The 23,589-nt window shown below is 40.0% G+C and overlaps 1 protein-coding gene across 1 annotated transcript in view; it reads right to left on the reverse strand.

Annotated features, from left to right (window-relative positions):
* The window catches only part of LOC122788807 (urotensin-2-like), a 61,520-nt gene extending 38,219 nt beyond the window's left edge, over positions 1 to 23,301 (reverse strand). The window contains exon 1 of the mRNA XM_044055683.1: positions 23,111 to 23,301. Coding sequence (XP_043911618.1) covers positions 23,111 to 23,219 — 109 coding nt within the window. The 5' untranslated portion in view covers positions 23,220 to 23,301. The remainder of the gene's footprint in view (positions 1 to 23,110) is intronic.
* Between the last annotated feature and the right edge of the window lie 288 nt (positions 23,302 to 23,589).

A 23,589-nucleotide genomic window follows, 5' to 3' on the forward strand; every position in this document is an offset into this window, starting at 1 on the left:
CTGTAGTGGACAAAGCAACTGGACTTGACAGAATTCATCCAGCACCATTCTTAACTCTGTAGTTGCTCTATGTACAACTAACAGCACCTCTTTAACAAATTGTGGGGACATGCAATAACACATCCGAGTTTCAGAAGCCGTTTATGCATTTGATTTTGCATGATTGTTTGTTTAAATCTATCATAAATATTCTTTATTACGTAGTGTTATGAGTTTTAAGCTGCTCTTGATTTTATATTATGTTGGTTAGCTTGGTTACCAAAATGTAAATAAATAAATAAAAAAAGTTCAAATAACATGGTCCCAAAGGTACAGAGCAAATAGTTTGACCTCACGATCTCACTAGTTAGAAAAGTGATGGCACTAAGTCAAAATAAAAAAACTAAAGAGCAAATGCTCCAAAGCATTAGGGCATCACAACAGGTAATGTTTAAAAAAAAATAGAAGAATTATCTGTCTGGGTCACTGAAATAATGAAAAAGTAAAACACTATGGCTGCAGCCTGTCTATGTTTTAAAAAAGGCACTTGACGCATTCTAAATGTCAGTTAACTTAAGACTGGAGCCCAGAATGATGTTAAAGGTTAAAAATTAGATAGACAGCAGAACAAAGAGGTTCATTTTTCTGACAGCCCCACAATTAAAACATAATCACTACCATAGTGCTTTGATATGTCCTGAGGGGCTTAATTATGTGTTTTTGCTGCACTGGTGGTTGTGCAGCTCATGTGAAAATGTAATGTTCTGGTGAGTTTCGCCGCAATTTATTGTATTATGTGAACTGGCAGTGTGCTTTCCATTTACTCTGTCCTTTTCTTCACTGTAGTGTGACAATGGACTTAGTATGTATCATTTTGGGGTGTGTGAGAGGCTTGCCTCCCTACATCAGAATGTGCATGGGGGCCCCCCTTGCAAAAAAAATGTTAGCTGTTTTGGCTCACCATTTTCAGTATTTAATGTGTGATAAATTGGTAAGCCAAAAAATCGACCATTGAAATCTTGTATATAAACTTCCCTGAGGTAGCTTAGTAATCCAAATGTGGATCCACAAATCTCTTCCAACATAAATGCAAATGTTTCCATTTGAAAGAACTGCCAGACAACCCGGGTCTATTTCCTTTTGTTTCCTGTGCTATTTTCTTTCAAGGGAATCCATTTGTTTTCAAAGCAGGTCATTGAAGGATGATGTGGTGTCACTGAGACTACCTAGTGACCACAATGTCTCTTTGTAGTATTTTCTTTGACTACCTTGGGATATGAGCCATAAGTGAGATGGGAGTACAGAGTCCATTTTGACAGATGGGAATCAGATACCAGAACAATCTTACACAATACACACATGGCTTCAGCGCTGATGACAGTGGTATATTGTGATTTTCCTATTTGGTCTTAATTTTTCTAGCAATATTGGAAATAGCTCAGTGAGCAGTGCCTCCCACAGGATTTCATACTTGCTTGAGATGAAAGACTTGTGGTTTCAGTGTTATAGGAATGTGAAAATTTTAATTTGAGTCTACATATCCTCCCCGTGGTCGAGTGGGCATTCGAAAGACATGTGTTGAATGGGTACCTTCATTGAAGGTTGGGCATCGGGCTGGCAACTCGACACCATAAAAACCAACTGCCAATCATTAGTGGACCGGAGTTCCACTGTGGCAACCCCTAAACAGGAAAAGCCGAAAGACAAACAACAACAACAACAACAACAACAACATTCTAGATAATTTATATCGATCTACCTGGTGGTAAATTTCATTCTTTTGTTATGCAAGATCCTTTTAATCCACACCAGACAGACGATAATAGTTAATAATAGTTAATCAAACCCACAGCAAACACAGGGGAGTTACAAATAATGCTTTCAGTATCCCGTCCTCTTAAATAAGGAGTAGACCAGCTTACAGCAACAATATCAATGAAGAAAATGAGCCAAGAAGACCTTTATAAAGATTAGAGGAATGACTATATGTAGCATGATTGAGAAATAGAGCTTAAATCACAGAGAAATATAACTGTGTTATAAAGTTCCAAAAATTCTACTAAAAAACTACATCATGGGAGGCCAGATATTCACAATGACATAAGATTAATTGTGCCTTGATATTGTTATAACAGAATATCTAAACAGCAGGTAGTCAGTGTGCAAAAGTAACAAGAAAAATTGGGGAGAAGGAATTCTGCAGTGTATGTGGGTGTATTATCTGTAGAAAATGGAAATCTATTCTTGTGCTATTTGGACAGCTGAGACCACCAACTCAGGAATGCTGAGTTTGTAGATTATTGGAGTTTGGAGACCCTATATTTGTGAAGGTCTTTGGGAGGGTGGCCTAATGGTTAAGGTGTTTGCCTTACAAACACAAGATGCAGGGTTTGAGTCTCACAAGGGATAATTGGCTAGGCTTAAAATGGCTCGCAAGGGCAGTTAGACTAGTACTAATCTATGAACCTATGAACCTATGAAGCTGAGGTCTTCCTTAACCCAATTCATCCTTGGATTGGCACCTACATCTCTAATGGACACAGGCAGACTGTAAATGGTTGATTTCCAAGGCCACTGCTTGTAAATGTTTCATCTCCCATATATTACTGCTTACTCTTATCAAAGGTACCAGAACTTGTCAGAGATTTGGGATGAATGGCTAGGCTTAAAAAGGTCCTAGTGGTTGTTAGCCTAGTAAACACCTATGAACCTAAGTGTATCAAAATAGTTAACAAATTCCAAGAATGAAGCATCTTTAAGATAACAAGATATAAAGGAAGAAGAAGGCAATCCTTAAACAGTGAATTTCTTCTTTCCAGTGTAGTAGGGTATTAGGCAAATTAAGAGTGAAAAGTAGACAATTTCTACCAATAAATAATGCTTCCTGTCTGTAGCAATATTTTCAGAATGTGAAAAATATGCAAAGCAGGTCAGAATGAAACTGCATCTGCAGGATACTTAACTGCAGTGCAGACAACTTGAGTTCAAAAGCAAACTTAAATCACCCTTTACAGACTTGAACATATGAAAAGAGAGATAAAGGCATATTGTATCAAGCTATGCCAGTGAAAAAGTGTAAAACATTAGGTGGGATTCAGATAACTCCTGATTAAATGTTATTTGTGACCAATCACAAAAGAATTTGGGCAATGGTAATGAAGTGCCTTTCCTGGGGGGACTGGGGTGGGGGATCGGGATGTTTGTAATAAGTCACAGGCTAGATAATCTTATCCCATAAAATACTGACAGCAGATCTTAGGTATAGTTAAATGATGCAGGAGTGTGCCTCTGAAGTTGATGGATTAAAAAATCAGAAACACAGCAGATGTCTTTGTGGCTGTGACAGAAATAAAATATGCTCAGAGTTTTGTTTACTACATTAATCAAAACAGTTTGGATCATTAAGTGTGAACTCCAACTATAGAAGTAAATATCTTAAGATACGATAATAAAACTAGGATTGTTTTGTTGTGTAATTGACACAGATCCTGATGCAATTATCTTTAGCCTCAGAGTAAAATCAGTCATTAAAAAATAAATCATCTTTCCTAGCCTTTACAAGTGGAGACTATGATATAGTGAACAACAGCTCTATGTAAAAAGCCTGAGATACCTCAGTAACACGAATAAGTCTGCTCAGTATAGTGCCAATGAGTTCTGAGATATTTTTAACTTCTCTATTAATAAATACATACCAATAGTACACAAATCTGTGGATAAATTCAACAACAACAAAAAACTTTGGTGGAATCACAGAATTAACAATATGTACAAAACAGGTCGCCCTTATCTTTCACATATTAATTTACCCTAGTCATAAAAAATTCTACCTTAAAAAAATATAAACTCTACACAACATTTTTATCCAGTTTTCCAGATATAAGAGCTCTGCTTGGTCTCAAAAACTGAAAGCACCAGTAAGGTGAAAATGAAACTTTGTGTGTGATGCCCCTGCACTGGCCCAGTAATCAAGGATCCTCAGTTCTCACCACTGGCAACAGTGAGGGACGTACACAATGAAAGGAAGACAAGTACACTCACAGTAAAGTACAATTTCCATAAAGAGCACACAGAGACCACATTCAGTCTGAGGCTGGTTTCTCATTCTTTCTACAGATCCCCAGTAAGGCCCCCCCAACCGGCACAGCTATAGAGCTGAGATCTCAGCTGAGTGACCAAGCTAACACTTGTCTGACCAACCAGTGCTTTGTGTCACTGCCACCAGCCACGTCCTTATCAGCTACTTTAAGGCCCTTAACAAATGGTGTCCAATCATACTGTGTAATGTTACTATCAATACAAATTGTAGTTTGACCAAGAGCAAGGCTATTAAGAGTGGCTTACAATGTCACCAAATAATATGCAAGTACTCTCAGAACTTAAATATGTCCTACAAACATCAGCCACAATGAAAAGTAGTAAATATATTTAATAATAATTAATAAAAGAGCAAGAAAATACTTAGTAACTAATCACAGTTACATCAGAGTTCGAAATAACAGGAAATATTTAAAACAACACTGCAGGACAGTCTCAAACAAATAAAAAAAACTATACTTCACTATATTCCTGACTGTACCTAAGAGAAATTACTGTACTCTAACTTACTTACAGAGCAAGCAGCCAGATGTGGTGAGTGGATGTTCTTGTCAGGTCAAAGACAAAATAGAATATGCTATCAGAGACTTCCTGAATTAAGTCCTAAATATTACTATTGGGATACTTAGAGTCATAGGGTAGTACTAGGCTAGCTGCCTTTGGGGGCTATTTTAAGCCTAGCTATTTACCCCAAGTGAGTATCAAATGCTGCACCTTATGGCTGTAAGTTGAACACTTTAACCATTATGCCAACCTCCCACCCTTTAGGATAATATAATTTCTTGTCAACATTTAGCATCTACCTGTGGGACATACATAAACAAGTTATTTTCCTTAGATCTAAGGCAGATCCAGAAAGTTATAAAACAATAAACACTTCAAAGATAATACAAAAAACTTCTTATTCCAGACATTGTGTCTGTTACTGCACTGAAACTAAGAGATAACATCTTTTTATTACGTGGTCATAAAGTAATTTAAATTTTCAGCTATTCTTTTGAAGTTAACTTCACATGCTTCACTTTCCATTGTTAAAATATATACATCTAAACAATTACAATAGTGTATATACATTTCTGTTTTAGTACAGCAGGGTACGCTGTGGATACAGCTTTAATCTCAGTACTGTACAAACTTTGTTCAACACACACTTCTGTGCTAGCAGTTTGATATACACATAACATACAGTTCTAATACATTTGTAACACAAGCATATGAATCATGTTGATATTCACAAATGACGTAATTATTTACAAAATTCCAGATAGCTGGGCTGGCAGTATCTCCTTTCATGACACAGTGCATGGAGCACTGCAATTATGCTCTGAAATCAGGAAAAAGACAGGAATGTTAAGCAACTTATTGACATCAGATAGGTTCTTAACAAGGTTTTGTTAAGCATTTCTAAGCAGTGTTAAGTTCTAGCCTCTTGTAGTCTCTTGCTAGAATGTAACAGTAGCCAGCACCACCAAACGTCTCAACTTCTTTAGAATTTTGAACAAAGCCAAAAGTAATGGGGGAAGAAAGGCCCAAAATTAGTGACAATGTTTAAATATTGCTCTATTTCAAAAAAAAAAAAAAGTTAATAGAAAAAAGTTTTGCATCAACACATTTTCTGAACAATAAAAAATAAAAAATTCTAATGTCTGATATTATTGACTGACTTTAATCGTCAATGATTTACTAGAAATGAAAAAAGATATATGAGGGCAAAATTCTGAGACAAAATCAGGGGTATTCTGCAACATCAGAGACAGTATACAGAACAGCAGAAGCAGCAGAAGCTAAAACAGTTTTAAAAGTTGTTAGATTCTTCAGAAAACTGTGGCAGAGTGAAATGCCCTGCAGTTTTTGAAGCCATTCTTTCCTCAGAGGAGCATTTTACTTCTGCCCACTGCCTGTGTATCAGTGCTATGTATTTCAAGCCTTGTGCCTGCATTTTTTTGTTTCTGTAACTGTTAGTACATGGAGAAGATAACACTGTATTAAAAATAATTATCTTGCCTCTCCAAACATAGCTCCTGGTATGTGTTTGAGACATGGATATCAAGATTCACCTCTCAATCTTCACTTTGCTCTAGAGGTGAATTTCTTGACATCTGTGTTTCAAACACATAATGAACAACAGAGCTGTAGATGGCTCATCTGCTGCCCACTGTAGCTCCCAGATCTGGCACCCCTTAACTCTATGGTGAGGAGCGAAAACATTTTTTAATTCTCTGATCTGGTGCTCCTCAGCTGTCTGCTGAGGAGAGACAAATCTGCCACACACACACACACACACACACACACACACACACACACACACACACACACACACACACACACACACACACACACACACACACACACACACACACACACACACACACACACACACACACACACACACACACAGACACACACACACACACACACACACACACACACACACACACACACACGCGCGCATGTGAGCACACACACCACACACAAAGTGCTTAAGCAAGCACTTCAGTCCTGACCACAAAAAGCAGTATTTCTATACCAGTATTCAGAAATGGTGGCATGGAAATGTATGTATTAGCAACTGCATTGTATCTACAGATCATGCCCACTAATGCCTTGTGCTTGGGGCAGCTCCTGCCATTACCCATCCATAACTATGCTTCTGATGAATGGAAACCAGATCATTGACAAGCTTACATGAAAGCTGATGTGTAAGTTTGGTATAATGTCTAAGGTGTCTCCCTCACATACACAAGGTACAGAGTTTGATTCTCATCTTGGAGAGAAATCGACTAGGATTAAGATGGCCCACAAGGGCAGCTAGCCTAGTACTTACCTATGAACCTAAAAAATTAGGAACGCTTCTCTGATAGACCCTGAACCATGTCTGTTTAGAAGACTAGTACTGATTTGTGATACTGAACCACAGCTGTTTAGTACTGGTTGTGATACTGAACCACATCTGTTTAGTACTGATTTGTGAGTACAGAGATGGTTTTGTACTCCAAAGTGTATCATGGCAGAGTTGTTTTTGTTCCATGTTAGGGTTTGTATGATATCTGTCAAGACATCATTAAACAAAAAGTAAATAAGCAAATAAATAAATAATTGCAAACTACCACAGTCGGCACTTTGTAACCTCCTGTTTGCATTTGTCTAGATTTACTTATTTTGTTACATCTACAACTTACCTCATCATGGATACTGTTCCTTTACGGATGAGTAGAATAGAAAAACATAATTCACTTAGTAGTCGGGAGAAGTGCTGATAATCACAAATATTGCCCTTCTGCTAAACTTAGAGCTATCTAGATTTGTTTCAAATATAGTTATGAATGATTGCAGTTAACTAGCTTCTTTCAGCCTGTTCCAGACCTTGTTTTATGAATTGTTTAAAACCTATTTTTTGTCCAGAGTTTGTTCCTTTAAGGTGTTTCATATATCCCCAGTGCAGTTGGTGCATGTTTGAAGTATATTTTTATAATAACTAATGATATGGCATGTTATTATCATCAAATATAAAAGGAATCAGCCAGCTCCTTTAGCACAGAGAGGTAAAGCCCTTACTATGACAGAGGTGACCCAGTTTCAGTTAGTGGGCGACTGCTAGAACTGGAATGGTTGCGAATTGCCATGTTTCCCAAGGATGAAAGATGTCAGATACAAAATCAGCACAAAGTTATGCATTCAATTCACCTAGCTGCCATATGGTGGTCGCTTTCAGAGTGGATGCACAGGATTATGCACTCACCTGGCAAACCTTTGTGGCCTCCATGGTCATGCAGGTCACATGTGCCTCAAACCAGAGCATGGGGTTAGGGACATATCCACAAAACTCTTGACGGCTGTCTATATAATGGTTGCTGTAGCTGACTCCCACCCATGAGGAATGATTGGTCCAGCAGAGACACGGTAGAGATGATGGCTGTCAGACAAAGAGGAAGATACAAGATATAGGATAAATATGGACACAAGACTCGGTCAGTGAGCACTGGAGCAGGAGCTCTGCCTTTGCATGCAGTGCATTAAGCTCACTGATGAGTCACAATAGGCAGCAGATGAAACTGAAAACCTAACTGGCTGCTGGTTTGCTTTCCTTCTCTTGGGAAATTGGACTCCCAGTAGGTTTGGTGCTCATCTCTTACTAGAGACCAGAGAAAACAGCATCTACCTCACAGACTAGCAATCTTGGACATCATTGTTTTCTACTTTAATGAAAAGGAGATTACCGCTTGATGGAGGAGTGTAGATGAATGACTCCCAGTAGGTTTGGTGCTCATCTCTTACTAGAGACCAGAGAAAACAGCATCTACCTCACAGACTAGCAATCTTGGACATAATTGTTTTCTACTTTAATGAAAAGGAGATTACCGCTTGATGGAGGAGTGTAGATGAATCTTTACTAAGGAGCCCAACTTGTCCCCTACATCACTGTCTCTCTGCTCATCCCAGATGATGGGATCCAAAAGAAACTTTGTATTGCATTCAAAGGTCTTTAGGTGGCAGTGTCTTGTCATTGTGCTTGATGAACTGAAATGAATTAATAGTTAGATGCTTCCTGTATGTCACAGCAAACACAGTGTCAGTGACACAACAGGTATACACTCAACTTCGGTGCTGGAAGACCACTCCAGATCACTGGATTGCTGACACTGCAGTGCAGCATGGGGGGGGGACTCCTGAGTGTGTCATCCTTGATATGATATGGTAAATCAAGGTCCCATCTGCTTCATTTGATGGTAGTTTAGGTTAATGTAAAGGATTTGATAGCTTCTGTCTAAAAAAATGCCCTGGATGAATTTCCCATAGTAGCAGAAATGCCATGTTGGATCTCCCCTGCAAGGAGTCCACTAATTTAGTAGGATTAACTTGGTCACCAAAGGATAAACAGAAAAATAAATAAAAAAATTTAAAATATGTAATATGAGTTACTGGAAGCATTTCCTCAGTTGGCTGTAGTACTGGCAAATAAAAACATATAAAAACAGTCAATTAAAATGTAATTTTAAGGCAGACATCTGTATAATGTTAAATCTTAGTAAGTATATAAGGAAGGAAAGGAAAAATAACTTTAGATCAATCAAGAGTTAAACTTTTCTGGATAGTCTGCGGACTATGGAGGGGTTTCTGCTCATCACATTAGCTAATTGATTGCATGATTGATATAGTTCATTGGATAATTATTTTAGATGGAAGAATTAAGCATCACATAGTTATCTATCAATCTCTGTAGTTAAGACATGGATGTAGAACAAGTAATGCACTGTGTTTTGATGCACACAGGAGCATAAAGGAGTCCAAAACATCCCTGACAATAAGATGACGTCATATTTTGAGTCTTATATGAGACAAACATACATTAGTGCACAGTCATGCTGGTACAAGAAAGAGGAGAGATGCCCTCTTATTCTAAAAGAAAGAATCACAGACTACCACCTTCTTTGCCTGTGGCAAAGGTGACCCAACCTTATCCCTTCCTGGGAATAAAGTATGGAAACATGAAGATCACTAACAGAGTCTATGTGGAAAAGCTAAGTAAGCAAAGACATGCAGCTGTAGTAATCACAGTGTTGGAAGAGGACCCAAGGATGAACAGTACATAAAAAACCAAACAGTTTTAAAATGTTTGGCCACTGATTATACAGTACTTGTTTGTTTACAATGCAGGAAGCCACATGTTCACCCTAGGATTGTAAACCCTTACAGATAGAGGCAACAAGTAAACTTCTGCCTATTCTGGAGTAATTCATGCTTAAAATACAAAGGGCTCTAGGTTAATCATACTTAAAATTCTAGGGATAGAAATCTCTTGAGAATGCATGGCTTGCCTTTTGAAGACTCTAACAGATCATTAACCTAGGAAGTACCTATGAACCTTTGAATCTCTCTGATGGTTAGTTGTGGTATAGTGGAGCTGTATTGATTTACTGAAAAATGACATGGAGAAAATATTGTGTGACTTTATCAGAAAATGATGTAAGTTGTAGGGAATTGTACCAGAATTTCATTTATTATGTTGTAGTTTTTATCAACTAAAACAGACAAGATGCAGCTGCCTGTTCTCATGGTATCATTAGAACTGTGGACAAATGAAATTATATGCTAGGAGGTACACATTGGAGGCCGTGGGCAATAAGCCTCAGGCATACATCTCAGCTGTCCAGAATTTTGCAGAATATCTAGATTTTTGCATCATAAAATCTGTGCTTTTCTGGCAATTTATTGAAGATTAAAGTCACTTAATAATGACAGACTTTTGAGTTTCAGGGTTGATATCTTTCAGAAAATACATGTTAATACAAAACCTATTATTCTAGCAACTATCTAAGACTTCATAGGTTCATAGGTAGGTACTAGGCTATCTGCCTGAGGGCATTTATAAGCCTAGCCAGAGTGTGCCGGCTTTCGCCACCCCATTGATTAATTAACTGATCCTCTGTCAATCAGAGCCAATGAAGTGATCCCAGGGGTGTATTTTCTGTTACCCATCCACTCGTCAAGGTTTCTCTTGAAGAGTGTTAGTGAGGGGCTCTGTCTGATGTAATTTGGAATTTTGTTCCAAAGCATGGGGAGCCTCTGTGACAGGAATCTATCCCTCCAGCATGTTCTATTTATTGTTGTGGTGAGGTTTAGCTCACTAGAGCATGTGGCTCGCAGTGACTTGGATTTCTTTAGGTGGAGCATGTCCATCAATTCTGAGTTGGACATGGCTTTGTAAGTCAGGCAGAGACCATCTTTGAGTAAGCAATATGCCACTGAGTACAGCCGGAGTTTTTTTAGTAGCCCTGCATAGGACATATGTTTGAGACCAGTAATCCTCTTGGTGAGGTACTTTTGTGGTCTTTCCAGCTGTTGGAAGTGTCTTGTGAGGTACATCCCAAATGGGGCATTGTCCTCTATGATGGGTCTAATGAGTTACAAGTAGAGGGGCATTATAACCTCTTTATTTCTAGATGCAAACCCTTTAGTAATTAGATGGGCCACATAGAAGGATTTCCTAACTACTTTGGCAATATGATTGTCAAAGGAGAGATTACTATCTATCTGGGTCCCCAGATTTCTTATTACCTCTTCTGTATTAAGGGGGCTGCCACCTATGTGGTAATTCATGGGTGTTTTGTTTTTCCCAAACGGGATGACTATGCATTTTTTTGGCATTTAGCTTGAAGCCATGACTTTGACACCAGGTGTCTGTCTCAGTAAGGCCCTTTTGGAGGATGTCCGTGTCAGCCGGAGAGTCAGTTATGGCTCCCAGTTTGCAGTCATCGGTGAACTTGGTTAGCCATAGTCCTCCTGTATTTGCCTGTACTTCTGAGAAGTATATGCCGAACAGTAGAGGTCCCAGGACCGAGCCTTGCAGGACACCACTTGTGACTGGTTTAGAGTCGGACCTGGAGCCCGCTATTCTTACCGTGTGAGTTCTGTCTGTAAGCCAGTTGCCAACCCATCTCATCATGTAGGGGTTTATGTTTAGGCTGGTGAGATTTTCTGTAATACCCAAGTGGGGAATGGTGTAGAAAGCCTTGGCGAGGTCAAGATTGGCTGTGTGAACCACCTATCCCTTGTCTATGGCCTTGGTCACTGTCTTGAAGAAGTCAACCAGGTTTAGTAGGCATGATCTACCCTCAACAAAGCCAAACTGGGACAGGTCAAGTGTTTGGAGGTTTCCAATGTCTTTGTTAATGAGTTCCATGATGATGCGCTCCATAGCCTTGCAGACCAGGCTAGTCAGGCTTATGGGGCAATAGTTACCAGGGTCAGTTGTGCCCCCTCCTATATGGAGAAGAATAACCATTACTGTATGCCATTCTATGGGCATGTAGCCTGTGGAGAGGCTAAGGTTGAACAGCATGTTTAGGTGGGGGGGTTAGTTCGTTCTGTAGTTCATGAAAGACTCAGTGGGACACCATCTGGTCCCATTGATGCTGTGTTTTTGGCTTTTGAAAAGGCTGTTTTCACCTGTGTGTCTGTGATTTTTGGGACACTACACTTTTCCGGTATTGTTGTGAACCATTTTGGAGGTGAGAGGGGGGTGAAGTTTGCACTTAATCTATCTGCCAGAACGTTGGCAATATCAGTAGGTTCAGTATATTTTGTGCTATTTTGCATTAGTTCAGTGCATATCTGTGAGCTGCCACTTAGATTCTTAACATAGCTAAAGAAGGCTTTGTGGTTATATTTTGAATCCTTGGCTATTTTTCTTTCAAAGTTAGCCTTGGATGATTTCATGAGGGACCTCAGTTTCTTACTGATACTGATTAGGGATGTCTTTCCTTCTTGGGATTTGCTTTTTTTCCTGAACTAGTTTCCTCCTTCTATTGTATAGCCTGTTTATTGCAGGGGTCCACCAAACTGATTTCCTTCTCTTAGAGGAGTGAGTCTTGGTTTTGCTAGGTATGGCATGATCCATGCATCCTTGTAGGTACTCATAGAGTGCATTTATAAAGGTTTCTGCATCTTGGGCAGTATTATCCTTTAGCGTGGGGGCTGTGAAACTTACCACCTCTGTCTTAAGTAAGTGAAGTTTGCTTTAGAAAAGTTTTTTACTGTGGTTTCCTTAGTTGAGGGCAGTGGTGGGGTGTGGACATCCAGAGTGATTAGTTTATGGTCTGATCTAACCACTGATGGGTTGACCTCCGGTGTGGAACACTTGTCACCCATGTTGGTGATGACCTGCTCCAATATGTTTTCACATCTGGTAGGGGAGTTTACCAGCTGATCCAGGGCATTTGAGTTGATGAATTCCAAGAAGCGCTGGGCCTGGGAATTTGTACTCGAGTAGTTTTCCCAGTGAATGGTAGGGTAATTGAAATCACCCAATATCAGGGTGTTTGGCAGGACCTTCATGTTTTCCAGTGTCTCCAGAAAGGTGGAGTGGTGGTCCTGGGTCATGGAGGGTGATCTGTAGCAGGCCACAATTTGCATTGTAGATTTGCCCGATGTTAGTTGCCATTGGATGATCTCAGAGGTATCATGCTGCGCCACTAACCTGGAGGTGTAGGTATCCTTGATGAATATGGATACACCCCCTCCTTTTGTGTTTTGGTCCCTGTTCTGTGGCCGAAACGTGTGGTATGAGTTGTAGTCCAGTAGTGCTGGGGTGCTGTCTGGAGCCTTAAACCAGGTTTCAGTTACTGCACATATGTCAACGTTCTCCATACTGAGGAGTGCTTTGAGCATGTGCATTTTGAGATTTAAACTCCTGGCGTTGAGTAGTATAACCCTCATTTTTTTGTTAATTGTTCTGTTTACGGAGGTGGGTTTGACTTTTGAGCTTTGCCTAAAAAAGGCACTATGGGGACAGCAAGAGCTTTGGCCAGTATTCGAAAGCCTAGGGGTGAGAGGTGCAAGCCATCTCTTGTGAAGCAATGCGGCTTGTCAAACATGTCGTCTAAGGCTGACAGACACCGGATCCCCTTTGATGACACCAGAAGCTTAGCCAATTGTTGAAATTGATAATTTTTTTCTTTATACTGAAGTATCATTCTTGGTGAGGGCAGGATGCTACTCAGGGTCATACCAGCCTGAGCTACATGATCAGAGACCTCTTCCATGTCTCTTTTCATGTAGTCCAGGGAGGTATGTCTCAGGTCATTCACACCAACATGAACAATGACAGAGTCATATTTGTACTTGTTCTGGAGTGACTTGAGTGCTTGTGTTATGTGGCAGATTCTGGCTCCCGACAGGCAGTTAACAGTAACCTTCTGCTTGTCCAGCCTAGTGAGTGGGACGTCAGTGTGCCTGACTATAGAGTCACCTATTACTAGTGTGTTAGGTATGTTATTTTGCCTTAAGGGCTGTGATTGTGCAGCACTCTGATCTTGTGTTTTATGTGCTGTCTGGTTTGTGACGGGAAGTGCAGGTTGTTTGGGTGTCTGCTTTGGAGGTATATGATGCTTTTGCAGATTTTTATTTAGAGCCTCCGAGTATGATTTTGTGTATTTATATGTATTTTTTGCCAGTGCTGTTTTAGTAGGTCTGTGTGTGGCTGGAGTTGTGGTGCAAGTGTTAACCTTCTCCTCTTGACTGTCTGTTCCAGTCTTGGGTGGAGACAGCTTAGCTTCTAGTTTGACTGTATACTTACATCTCTCGCATATGTTAGTGTTTTGTGGTAGGAGGAGAGGGTTGTCTGCGTACATGAGGCAGTTGTAACATAGGTTCATAGGTTCATAGGTTGGTACTGGGCTATCTGTCCGAAGGCATATATTAGCCCAGCCACGTTGTGTGGTATTCACTGCCCCTTTAGTAGTTCCCTAGACCCTTGTACTAGCAGCTAGTACCCTTGGTCCCTATCTAGTAGTGCTGTTGGTGTGATTCCCCGGTGTGAACTTTCTGTTACCCATCCACTCATCAAGGTTCCTCTTGAAGAGTGATAGTGAGGGGTTCTGTCTTATGTAGATCGGGACCCTGTTCCATAGTAAGGGAAGTCTCTGTGAAGGGAATCTATCCCTCCAGCATGTTCTATTCATTGTTGTGTTGAGGTTTATATCCCTAGAGTGTGTAGCTCGAGTAGATTTGGTTTTGCTAAGATGGAGCATGTTCAACAATTCTGAGTTGGACATGGCTCTGTACATTGCCTCAGGATACCCAGATTCACCAGCTGGACTGGGGAGTGCACCTGAAGTTGCCCTTTGGTCATGCCTGAATAGTAGGGTGAGCTGCTTAGTCGCTTGGTTGGTGAGGGGTGAATAAAGAGTCTTCCCTGCTGGGCAATCAGTGTCAGGGTATATTATTGCTTGGTATTAGTTCTGAGCAAGTTGTGGGCTGTAAGATACTTTTTGAGTGCTTAGGTTAAGAGTTAGACTAGTTTCAAGGGAAAAACTGAAGAGGAGACTTAGTGGAGCTGGGAATAATTTTACCATAGCTAACCGGCACTGCCTGGTGCGCAAAACCGTGCAAACATGGTTTTTATAGTAGGGAAATGAAAGAGATAGAAATTAGCCCAAAATGGCCAATAAACTAACTTCTGGGCTGGAACTACTCCAAACAGATGGCTGCTCAAAGCCCCTCTCTCACAGGTGAACAGAGAAACCTCCCTCTATCCAAGTAAGGTATGGGCAACTCATAAACTAGTATCACAGCCCTGAATTCAGCACTAGCCTGAAAACTGGACTATACTAGCTTAGAAAGGAGGGAAACAAGAAAGTGATATTTAAAACCTGTCCCTGACTTAGGGTCTTTGTCCAGTCATTAATTTTGTCTTTCTCCATAATTCTTGTACTGAAAAGTTTAGAAGTGTTCATTTATTATTTATTTGTCTTTGTTGATAAGGAAATTCTGGCTGGGCAAAGCACATTTTCGGCAGTGGCCCAGGGAGAAAAGTTCCAGTAGATTCATAAGATAATCATGACAAAACAATTTTTTTACATGGACAAATTATGTAGCTAGTTTGTAAGACATCTATCTATAAACAGGTATTTTTTCTGTAGTATTACCATAGTATGATAAAACAGATATTTCTTCTGTGATGACATTATGTATGATGTTAAATTCCAAGCATAAAACATTGAATATGCAAACAGTTCATGTGCAAAGCATGTGACAAGCTGTCATTAGATATGACTTAATGGGTAAGTAAGGAGTATGAAACATTAGTCAACAGGTGGATAGTAAAACTAGAGCAGTGACAGCGGCATTGCATAGCTGATTAGTCTAGAGTAAGAATACTTGGGGTACTTACTGACACAGACCTGATTAGAAGAGAGTCGTGGAGAGTATTTGGAGGAGTGGGAAGGTCAGAAAATAAAATGAAATGAAAATCATGGATTAAGATAGGAAAATAATTGAGAAGGAGTGGTAGAAAGGTCTGTTGTGTAGAATGGCATAGAGGTATAAAGCCATAGGGGGTATGAGCTGCCATATACCTGAAGTATGGCCTAAGGTATATGGGATGCAACTTACTTACAATCCACTGTTACACTGTTAGCTTTAAACACTCTCTTCCATGGGACATGAACACAAAAAGGATGAAACAAGTGGATATCTTTGAGCAGTTTTATGGAAATTACAGAGTAACATGACAGAGCAACTGGATACCAAATCAAGGAAGGAATATTAAACATGTATCTGCATAAGTATGCATAAGTGTGATGCCACAATACAGTGATAAGATGATCAGCTTTAATAATTGGCTTAAATTTTGGTGTCATTCAAAGGGGATCCAATGTCTGTCTGCCTGGGATGACATGCTGGACAAGCCACGCTGCTTCACAAGGGACGGCTTGCACCTGTCACCCCTGGGCTTCCGGATATTGGCAAAGGCTCTTGCCACCCCCATAGTGCCTTTTTTATGCAAGGCTCAAATTCTACACCCACCACCCTAGAACACAAAAAGGAAAAAAACTAAGGGTAATGCTGCTCAATGCCAGAAGTCTCAATCTCAAGATGCATGCACTCGAGGCCCTTCTCAGTATGGAGAACATCGATGTCTGTGCTGTGACAGAAACCTGGTTCAAGGCTCCTGAGAGCACACCAGCACTATCAGGTTTCACCTCATATCATGCGTTCCGGCCCCAAAATCCGGACAACACCAAGAAAGGAGGGTGTCCATATTCATAAAGGACACACACACCTCAAGGTTGGTGGCAACGCCGATGCATCGGAGACCATCCAGGTGCAATTAACCATAGGCAAGACTGCTCTGCAATTTGTAGCATGTTACAGGCCACCCTCTCAAACTCAGGAACCTCACATGGCCTTCCTGAAAACACTGGAGGGGTAAATGTATCTCCAAATACCATCATACTAGGTGATTTCAACTACCCTAATATAGACTGGGAACACTACTCAAGCCCAAACACTCTAGCCCAAAGGTTCCTGGAGTTCATAAACTCAAATGCCATGGAACAACTAGTCACCATCCCCACAAGAGGAGAAAACATACTTGATCTCATCATCACGAACATGGGATCACAATGTTCAACACTGGAAGTATACCCCTCACTGGTGAGATCAGATCATAAACTAATCTCGCTGGAGGTCCTCATCCTGCCCCCACCTGAAATAAAAAAGACCACAGTGAAAAACCTCTCAAAAGTCGACTTCACACTTCTAAAAACTAGTGTGGTCTCCTTTAAGGCCCCTGAGCCAGTGGTAAACATTACTCAAACTGCTGAATCACTTACAAATGCCTTCTACCAGCACCTACAGGACTGCATGGATCAGGCAATCCCAAACAAAACTAAGACTCTTTGTACCAAAGGCAAGCATCCAGTCTGGTGGACCCCAGCCATAAACAAGCTCTACAACAAAAGGAGGAAGCTACTACAAGATAGAGCAAAATCCTTGAAGGGTAAGACACCTTTGATCATTATAAGTAAAAGACTAAGAGCTCTCATAAAATCATCCAAGGCAAATTTTGAGAGAAAAATCGCCAAGGACTCAAAAGACAATCATAAGGCCTTCTTTAGTTATGTTAGAAACCTAGGAGGAAACTCCCAGATATGCTCAGAATTAGTTCAAAATGATGTGAAGATTACTGAACCTACACACATTGCCAACATACTGGCTGACAGGTTCAGTGCAAACTTCTCCCCCCCAAAAGGAGAGATATCTATACCAGAGGATTGTAGCCCCCCAAACATCTCCAACACCCAGGTGAGAACTGCTCTCTCCAAGGCAAAAAACACAGCATCCATGGGACCGGATGGTGTCCCCGGCTGTGTGCTCCACGAACTCAATGAGGAATTAAACCCGCAGTTAGGACAGCTGTTTAATCTTAGCCTCACATCAGGATACATACCCAAGGAGTGGCGCACGGCGACTGTGGTCCCACTTCACAAGGGCGGTGCCTCCACCGACCCTGGAAATTACCATCCTATTAGCTTGACAAGCCTTATCTGCAAAGCCATGGAGAGGATCATAATGGAACTCATAAATAAAGACATAGGGAACTTGCAGACTTTGGATCCATCCCAGTTTGGCTTTGTCAAAGGCAGATCATGCCTTTTAAACTTGGTTGACTTTTTCGAAACAGTCACCAAGGCTATTGATGAGGGCAAGGCAGTCCATACAGCCTACCTCGACCTGGAAAAGGCCTTCGACACAATACCCCACTCAGGTATCATCGAAAAACTCATCAGCTTGAATGTAAACCCATACATCACAAGATGGGTTGCAAACTGGCTAAGTGACAGAACCCACAGGGTCAGAGTTGCTGGCGCCATGTCAGACTCAAAGCCTGTCACAAGTGGTGTCCCACAGGGCTCAGTCCTGGGACCACTCTTGTTCGGCATCTACTTTTCTGAAGTACAAGCAAACACAGGAGGGTTATGGCTGACAAAGTTTGCAGATGACTGCAAACTGGGCGCCATAGTCGAAAACACATCTGACACAGATATCCTTCAGAAGGGCCTCACAGAAACATATAACTGGTGCCAGAGCCATGGCCTAAAGTTAAACACCAAGAAATGCATAGTCATACCCTTCGGGAAAAACAAGATTACCCATAGCTACCATATAGGAGGCAATCCACTGAGCACAGAAAAAGTCATCAGGGATCTGGGGACGCAGGTTGACAGTAACCTTTCGTTTGACACTCATGTTGCCAAAGTAGTTAGGAAAACCTTCTACATTGCCCACCTGATCATGAAGGGATTCACATCTAGATCTAGGGAGGTCATCGTCCCCCTGTACTCATCACTCATTAGACCTATGATTGAGTACAATGCCCCATTCAGAATGTATCTGACCCGACACCTGCAGCAGCTGGAAAGGCCCCAAAAGTTCCTCACCAAAAGGATAAAGCGTCTCAAAAATATGTCTTATGCTGCCCGACTGAAAGAACTCCAGCTCTATTCAGTCGCATACCGCTTGCTCAGAGGTGACCTGTGCCTGACATATAAGGCCATGTCAAACCCAGATTTGATGAATATGCTTCATCTCAAAAAATCTAGATCTCTCAGAACCACAAAGGCTGTGGACTTAAACCTTGACACAGTTATTAATAGAATGTGCTGGAGGGACAGATTCGTCACCCAGAGACTCCCTATGCTGTGGAACAAAATCCCGGTACATGTGAGGCAGAGCACCTTGCTGGCCTTGTTCAAGAGGAATCTTGACCAATGGATGGGAGATCGCAGATATACCCCAGGGATTACTTCAGTGTCACTGCTTGACAGAGGCACAGCAAAATAATAGGCATAGTTTTCTTCAAACTAAAGGGGTGGCGAAAGCCACATAACTATGGGCTAGGCTTATAAATGCCCTTGGGCAGATAGCCTAGTATGAACCTATGAACCTATGAACCTATAACAGGAGTCAGTAGATTATATATAAAAAAATATTATTGTGTGTGTGTGTGTGTGTGTGTGTGTGTGTGTGTGTGTGTGTGTGTGTGTGTGTGTGTTTTCTCTGTATGTTTATTGGGGTGGAAGTACTGTCATCACTGGGAATGAATTAGAGAAATAGTTACATGCAAAGTCCTCCATCTTTAGGTTGATCTTCATGACAAGGAAACTTCTAGTACTTCCTCCAAGATTACTCTGGTAAGCTATTAAGATAATATTATTATATTTCAAGAACAGAGGAGAAAAAGGTAGAGTTGATAATTATGTGCTCTAGTTAACATATACATTTGAAGAGAGGCACACTCAGGAATGCAGCAAACTGCTTATGCTGCACTAGTGTCAGCAATCCATTTATCTGCTGTGGGAATAGAGCCCTCTGCTCCCACAGTTAGCATTTAGACATATATCAAGTTCACAACCCTTCTGAGTAGACTACTTTAGCTGTAATAACAGACTTGAACAAATGGACAGATTCAACAGCTTACAAATCTGTATGCATCACTTTCTGAACATTTATGAATGAAATCCCTTTACATTAATATTATCCCAGGGTCATGTTTTCTTTTTCCCTCCTTATCATCAAATGCATAAAAATCATGCTGTATTTTTGACATCTCATAACTTCCCAAGTCATTTATTCAGTATGCCTCTGATTCTTCATTTCTGCTAATCATATTTTAACATACAGCACTTAGAATTAGTTATGATTTCACATACATACTGAAGAATAAACTTAACTGTATAAATGGCTATATGCGGTTTACATCAACAGTGTTAAATAGGGCCTTTTTCACAATGTCGATGGTAAAAATCTTTCTAATAACTCACTTTCACTTGTAAGTTAATTTCTATTTCTTAAATGCAAAGCACAGCCAAGAATTATTGCTTGTTCCAGCATCTCATGCCTAACCTGGTTTACAGTACTTAAAAGAAGCAATTACTTAACTTCTACATAGCCTTTTTTCTTGCCTTAAAATATTTTGCAGAGGCAGTACTTAAGTCTGGTACTGAAGTCCCTGATGGTGTGGTAGCAGTCATTAAACACCCTCATATTCTGCCTTAAAACTAGATACATAAGTCTTGTGAAAGGTGGTTGTTGGCAAAAGTTCCAAGAGAAAAGACTGCCCTTTTTGTATGGGCAGCTAAAAGGATGGTGCGAACATCTGGACTGATACACTGAACTTCAGTTTATCATCTCATCTGAAAGCTTGCACACACCTTCACTACAGCACCACCTTATGCTGCACTGAGATACCACTGACGTTCAGGTATTACCCCAGTCAGCGTTAGTGACTCCAGCACATTGTATTCAGATTCACTGGTTAATGTGATTCTAATTGTGCTATGCATTGTCACCATATCATATTCACATTATTAGATAATTTAGTGCAATCCCTCCATTGCTTACCTTTTTGGCTGACCATTTTTAACTTGCCATATTGTTTTTTGTTGTTATATATACTACCACAGTGCTCATGTTTCACATATACAGTACAGCTATGGATATAAGTATATATACAATGTAGCTAGAACCCTGTATAGGATATATATTTAGTGTGTGTGTGTGTGTGTGTGTGTGTGTGTGTGTGTGTGTGTGTGTGTGTGTGTGTGTGTGTGTGTGTGTGTGTGTGTGTGTGTGTGTATCTATGCGTGTTTTGTATTTGGTCAACCATTGCTTTAGTCGACACCTGGAAGTGCAAGGTTTTTTGTTTGAATGTCTGTTTATTAAACTAATTATGATGACTGTTTGCTTTGCCAAAAGAAGGCAAGTGGGACATATACTGGGTGTATGCATGTGTTTGTATGAATGTGTGTGGGTTAGAGTTAGAGTAAAGGTTAGGGGTCACTGAGTATGTGTGATTGTAAGTGTCGAAGGTTAGGGTCAGGGTTAGATTAGGGAGCAGATTTAGTGGGTGAGTATGTGTTTGTGTGTGTAAGGGTGTGTGTGTGGTGGTGAGTGTCTGGGCTGTCTTGTTTAGTGGTAGTGTTATGGAAGGGCTTTTTTAAAGTTAAGATGCATGTTAGGGTTAGAGGCAGGGACAGGGTTAGGATTAGGGTTAGCACATATTACTAAGGTGGAGCAGAAGGGGGGTGAAGCTCCTCTGCTCCCCTTTGTAATGTGCTAACCTAACCTTGCCCCTAACCCCAATGTGCATCTTAACTTTAAAACTGCTGTTCCCATAGGAATACTATTAGTTAGACAAATTTGAGCTGAATGTGATCATGTTATGTGTAGTGCATTGGAAAAGGAAATTTGTTTTCTTTCTAGATGTACTGAGTGTCAATGTGTTGTTAATACAGTGTAATGAATGGTTGACATGTAATTGTACATGTTTTGCATGTTGACCAAAATTATATATTTTATATATATATATATATATATATAGAGAGAGAGAGAGAGAGAGATAAACAGCATGTACATAAACATATATAAATGTATAGCTATATGTGGCTGTATAAATAAATGCTCATATTTTCAAACTGAATTTTCAAAGTGTTTATATTATTTATTTGTAACTGAACCTTTCGTGGATCAGCATTTTACCGCAGTTAAGAAATTATATATAAAAATAAAAATGTACATTTGGGAGGATTGCATTACTTGCTATACATAACCTGTAAAAGTCTCAGTTGTCAAGCTCTGTAATAATCAAATAGTTCATATAAACATTTTCCCTAAATGCATGACATTATATGGCATGTTGCATGGTGTGGAAAGAAAAACATTTTTCCATGTTCTTGTCTGATACAGTTTTGTGTCTTACGCATGGCCTTCCATTCAGACGTTTCTGTGAAAAGTAAGAAATCACTTTCTCATGTGATCATTATAAGATATCCTATTTGCCTACTGTTATAAAAAAGCACATAATTTAAAATCAGCTCTTACATCTGAGAATGTTATCTTCAGCAAGCTGAGTGATGTGGTGGCACATCTCTAAGATCTGTGGTTCAGTCCTTGCATGTAGCATTTGTGTGGGAGGAGTTTGAATGTTTTCTCTGCAGTGTGCTTTCTTTCAAAGATGTGCTGATTAATGTGATATAGCTAGGTTTGAATTGTGAAATGTGCCTTACCTAGAAAGGCCTTTGGCTTTCTGATATCATTGTAGGAAAGAAAATAAAATAATAAAAAAAAGCTTGTTAAGTTTACAGCTTTTAAAAATAAATATTCTTTATGCATAAGTCTTAGTGCATAGTGCCAGTGGGGACTCTTAGTGAGAAATGAGTGTGTTTATCTGGTGATGAACCTAATTATTTAAGGAGTTCTATTCTCGAATCTCAATCTTCAAAGGAAGAGTTTGTTCCTTACAGCTTACTTCAGACCTCTGGAAGTACATCCTCTGGAGCTTCTCCACTGCAATTCCATGTCTGTATTTACCTGCATATCTCTACACTGACTTGTGTTTTACCTGTAAAATATGCATTATCATAAAGTGTGTTTCTTTTCTTTGCTTGTAACTATCTGTATGCAACTTATAGAAAAGGAATTATAATTCTGTTGTTAACTGAAATGTTCATAACTGGGAGATGCATTTATGAATGATTCTCAGCATTCATTCATAGGTCTCAGATAATAATTGCTGTATATAATTTGTGACATCATTCATTCATTCATTCAGTCACACAATTTATGGTAAGATAATAGTAGCAAACTGCACAAAACACCCTCAAGGATTTATACAGATATTATAAGGCAAGTTTAAAAATAACTAAAAAAACACAAGTTTATTACAACAGATAATTAGTCTGAGCCTTACCTGGAAGCTGATACGATATCTCCCCAGAATCTAAAACTGGATGACAAAGCAAAATAGGTAAAGAAAGGATGACAGAAATGAACCAGGCTAGAAGTGTTGGTTTGCACATTCTGTATGATTAGCAGGCTGTCTTGTATCTCCACTATCAGCCCCAGCAAAGTCAGTATCCAGCACAACAACTGCTCATAGGGTTTGTCCCAAATATATATAGTCACGCTGTGCAGCTCATAGACTAATCCACCCCCCATATGTATTAACGGCACATACTAAGCATAAGATATTTTGCAGTGATGCAATCATTTCAGCTAACAGAATATGGACACAATAAATTTGCTGTCTTGTTTTTTGGCACGTAGGATGTTTGCAGTGCATCACTTATGACATAGCAAAGTTTATAAATCTAAAGAGGTGGGGGGAAAAAGGAAACTTTCTGATATAAGTGATGAGTTCTGGATGAGGGTCAGATGTTGGTTGAAATG

The sequence above is a fragment of the Protopterus annectens genome, chromosome 14.part0 (assembly GCF_019279795.1).
Source record: "Protopterus annectens isolate FY-2018-M chromosome 14.part0, PAN1.0, whole genome shotgun sequence".
In the NCBI taxonomy this organism is placed as follows: Eukaryota; Metazoa; Chordata; order Ceratodontiformes; family Protopteridae; genus Protopterus; species Protopterus annectens.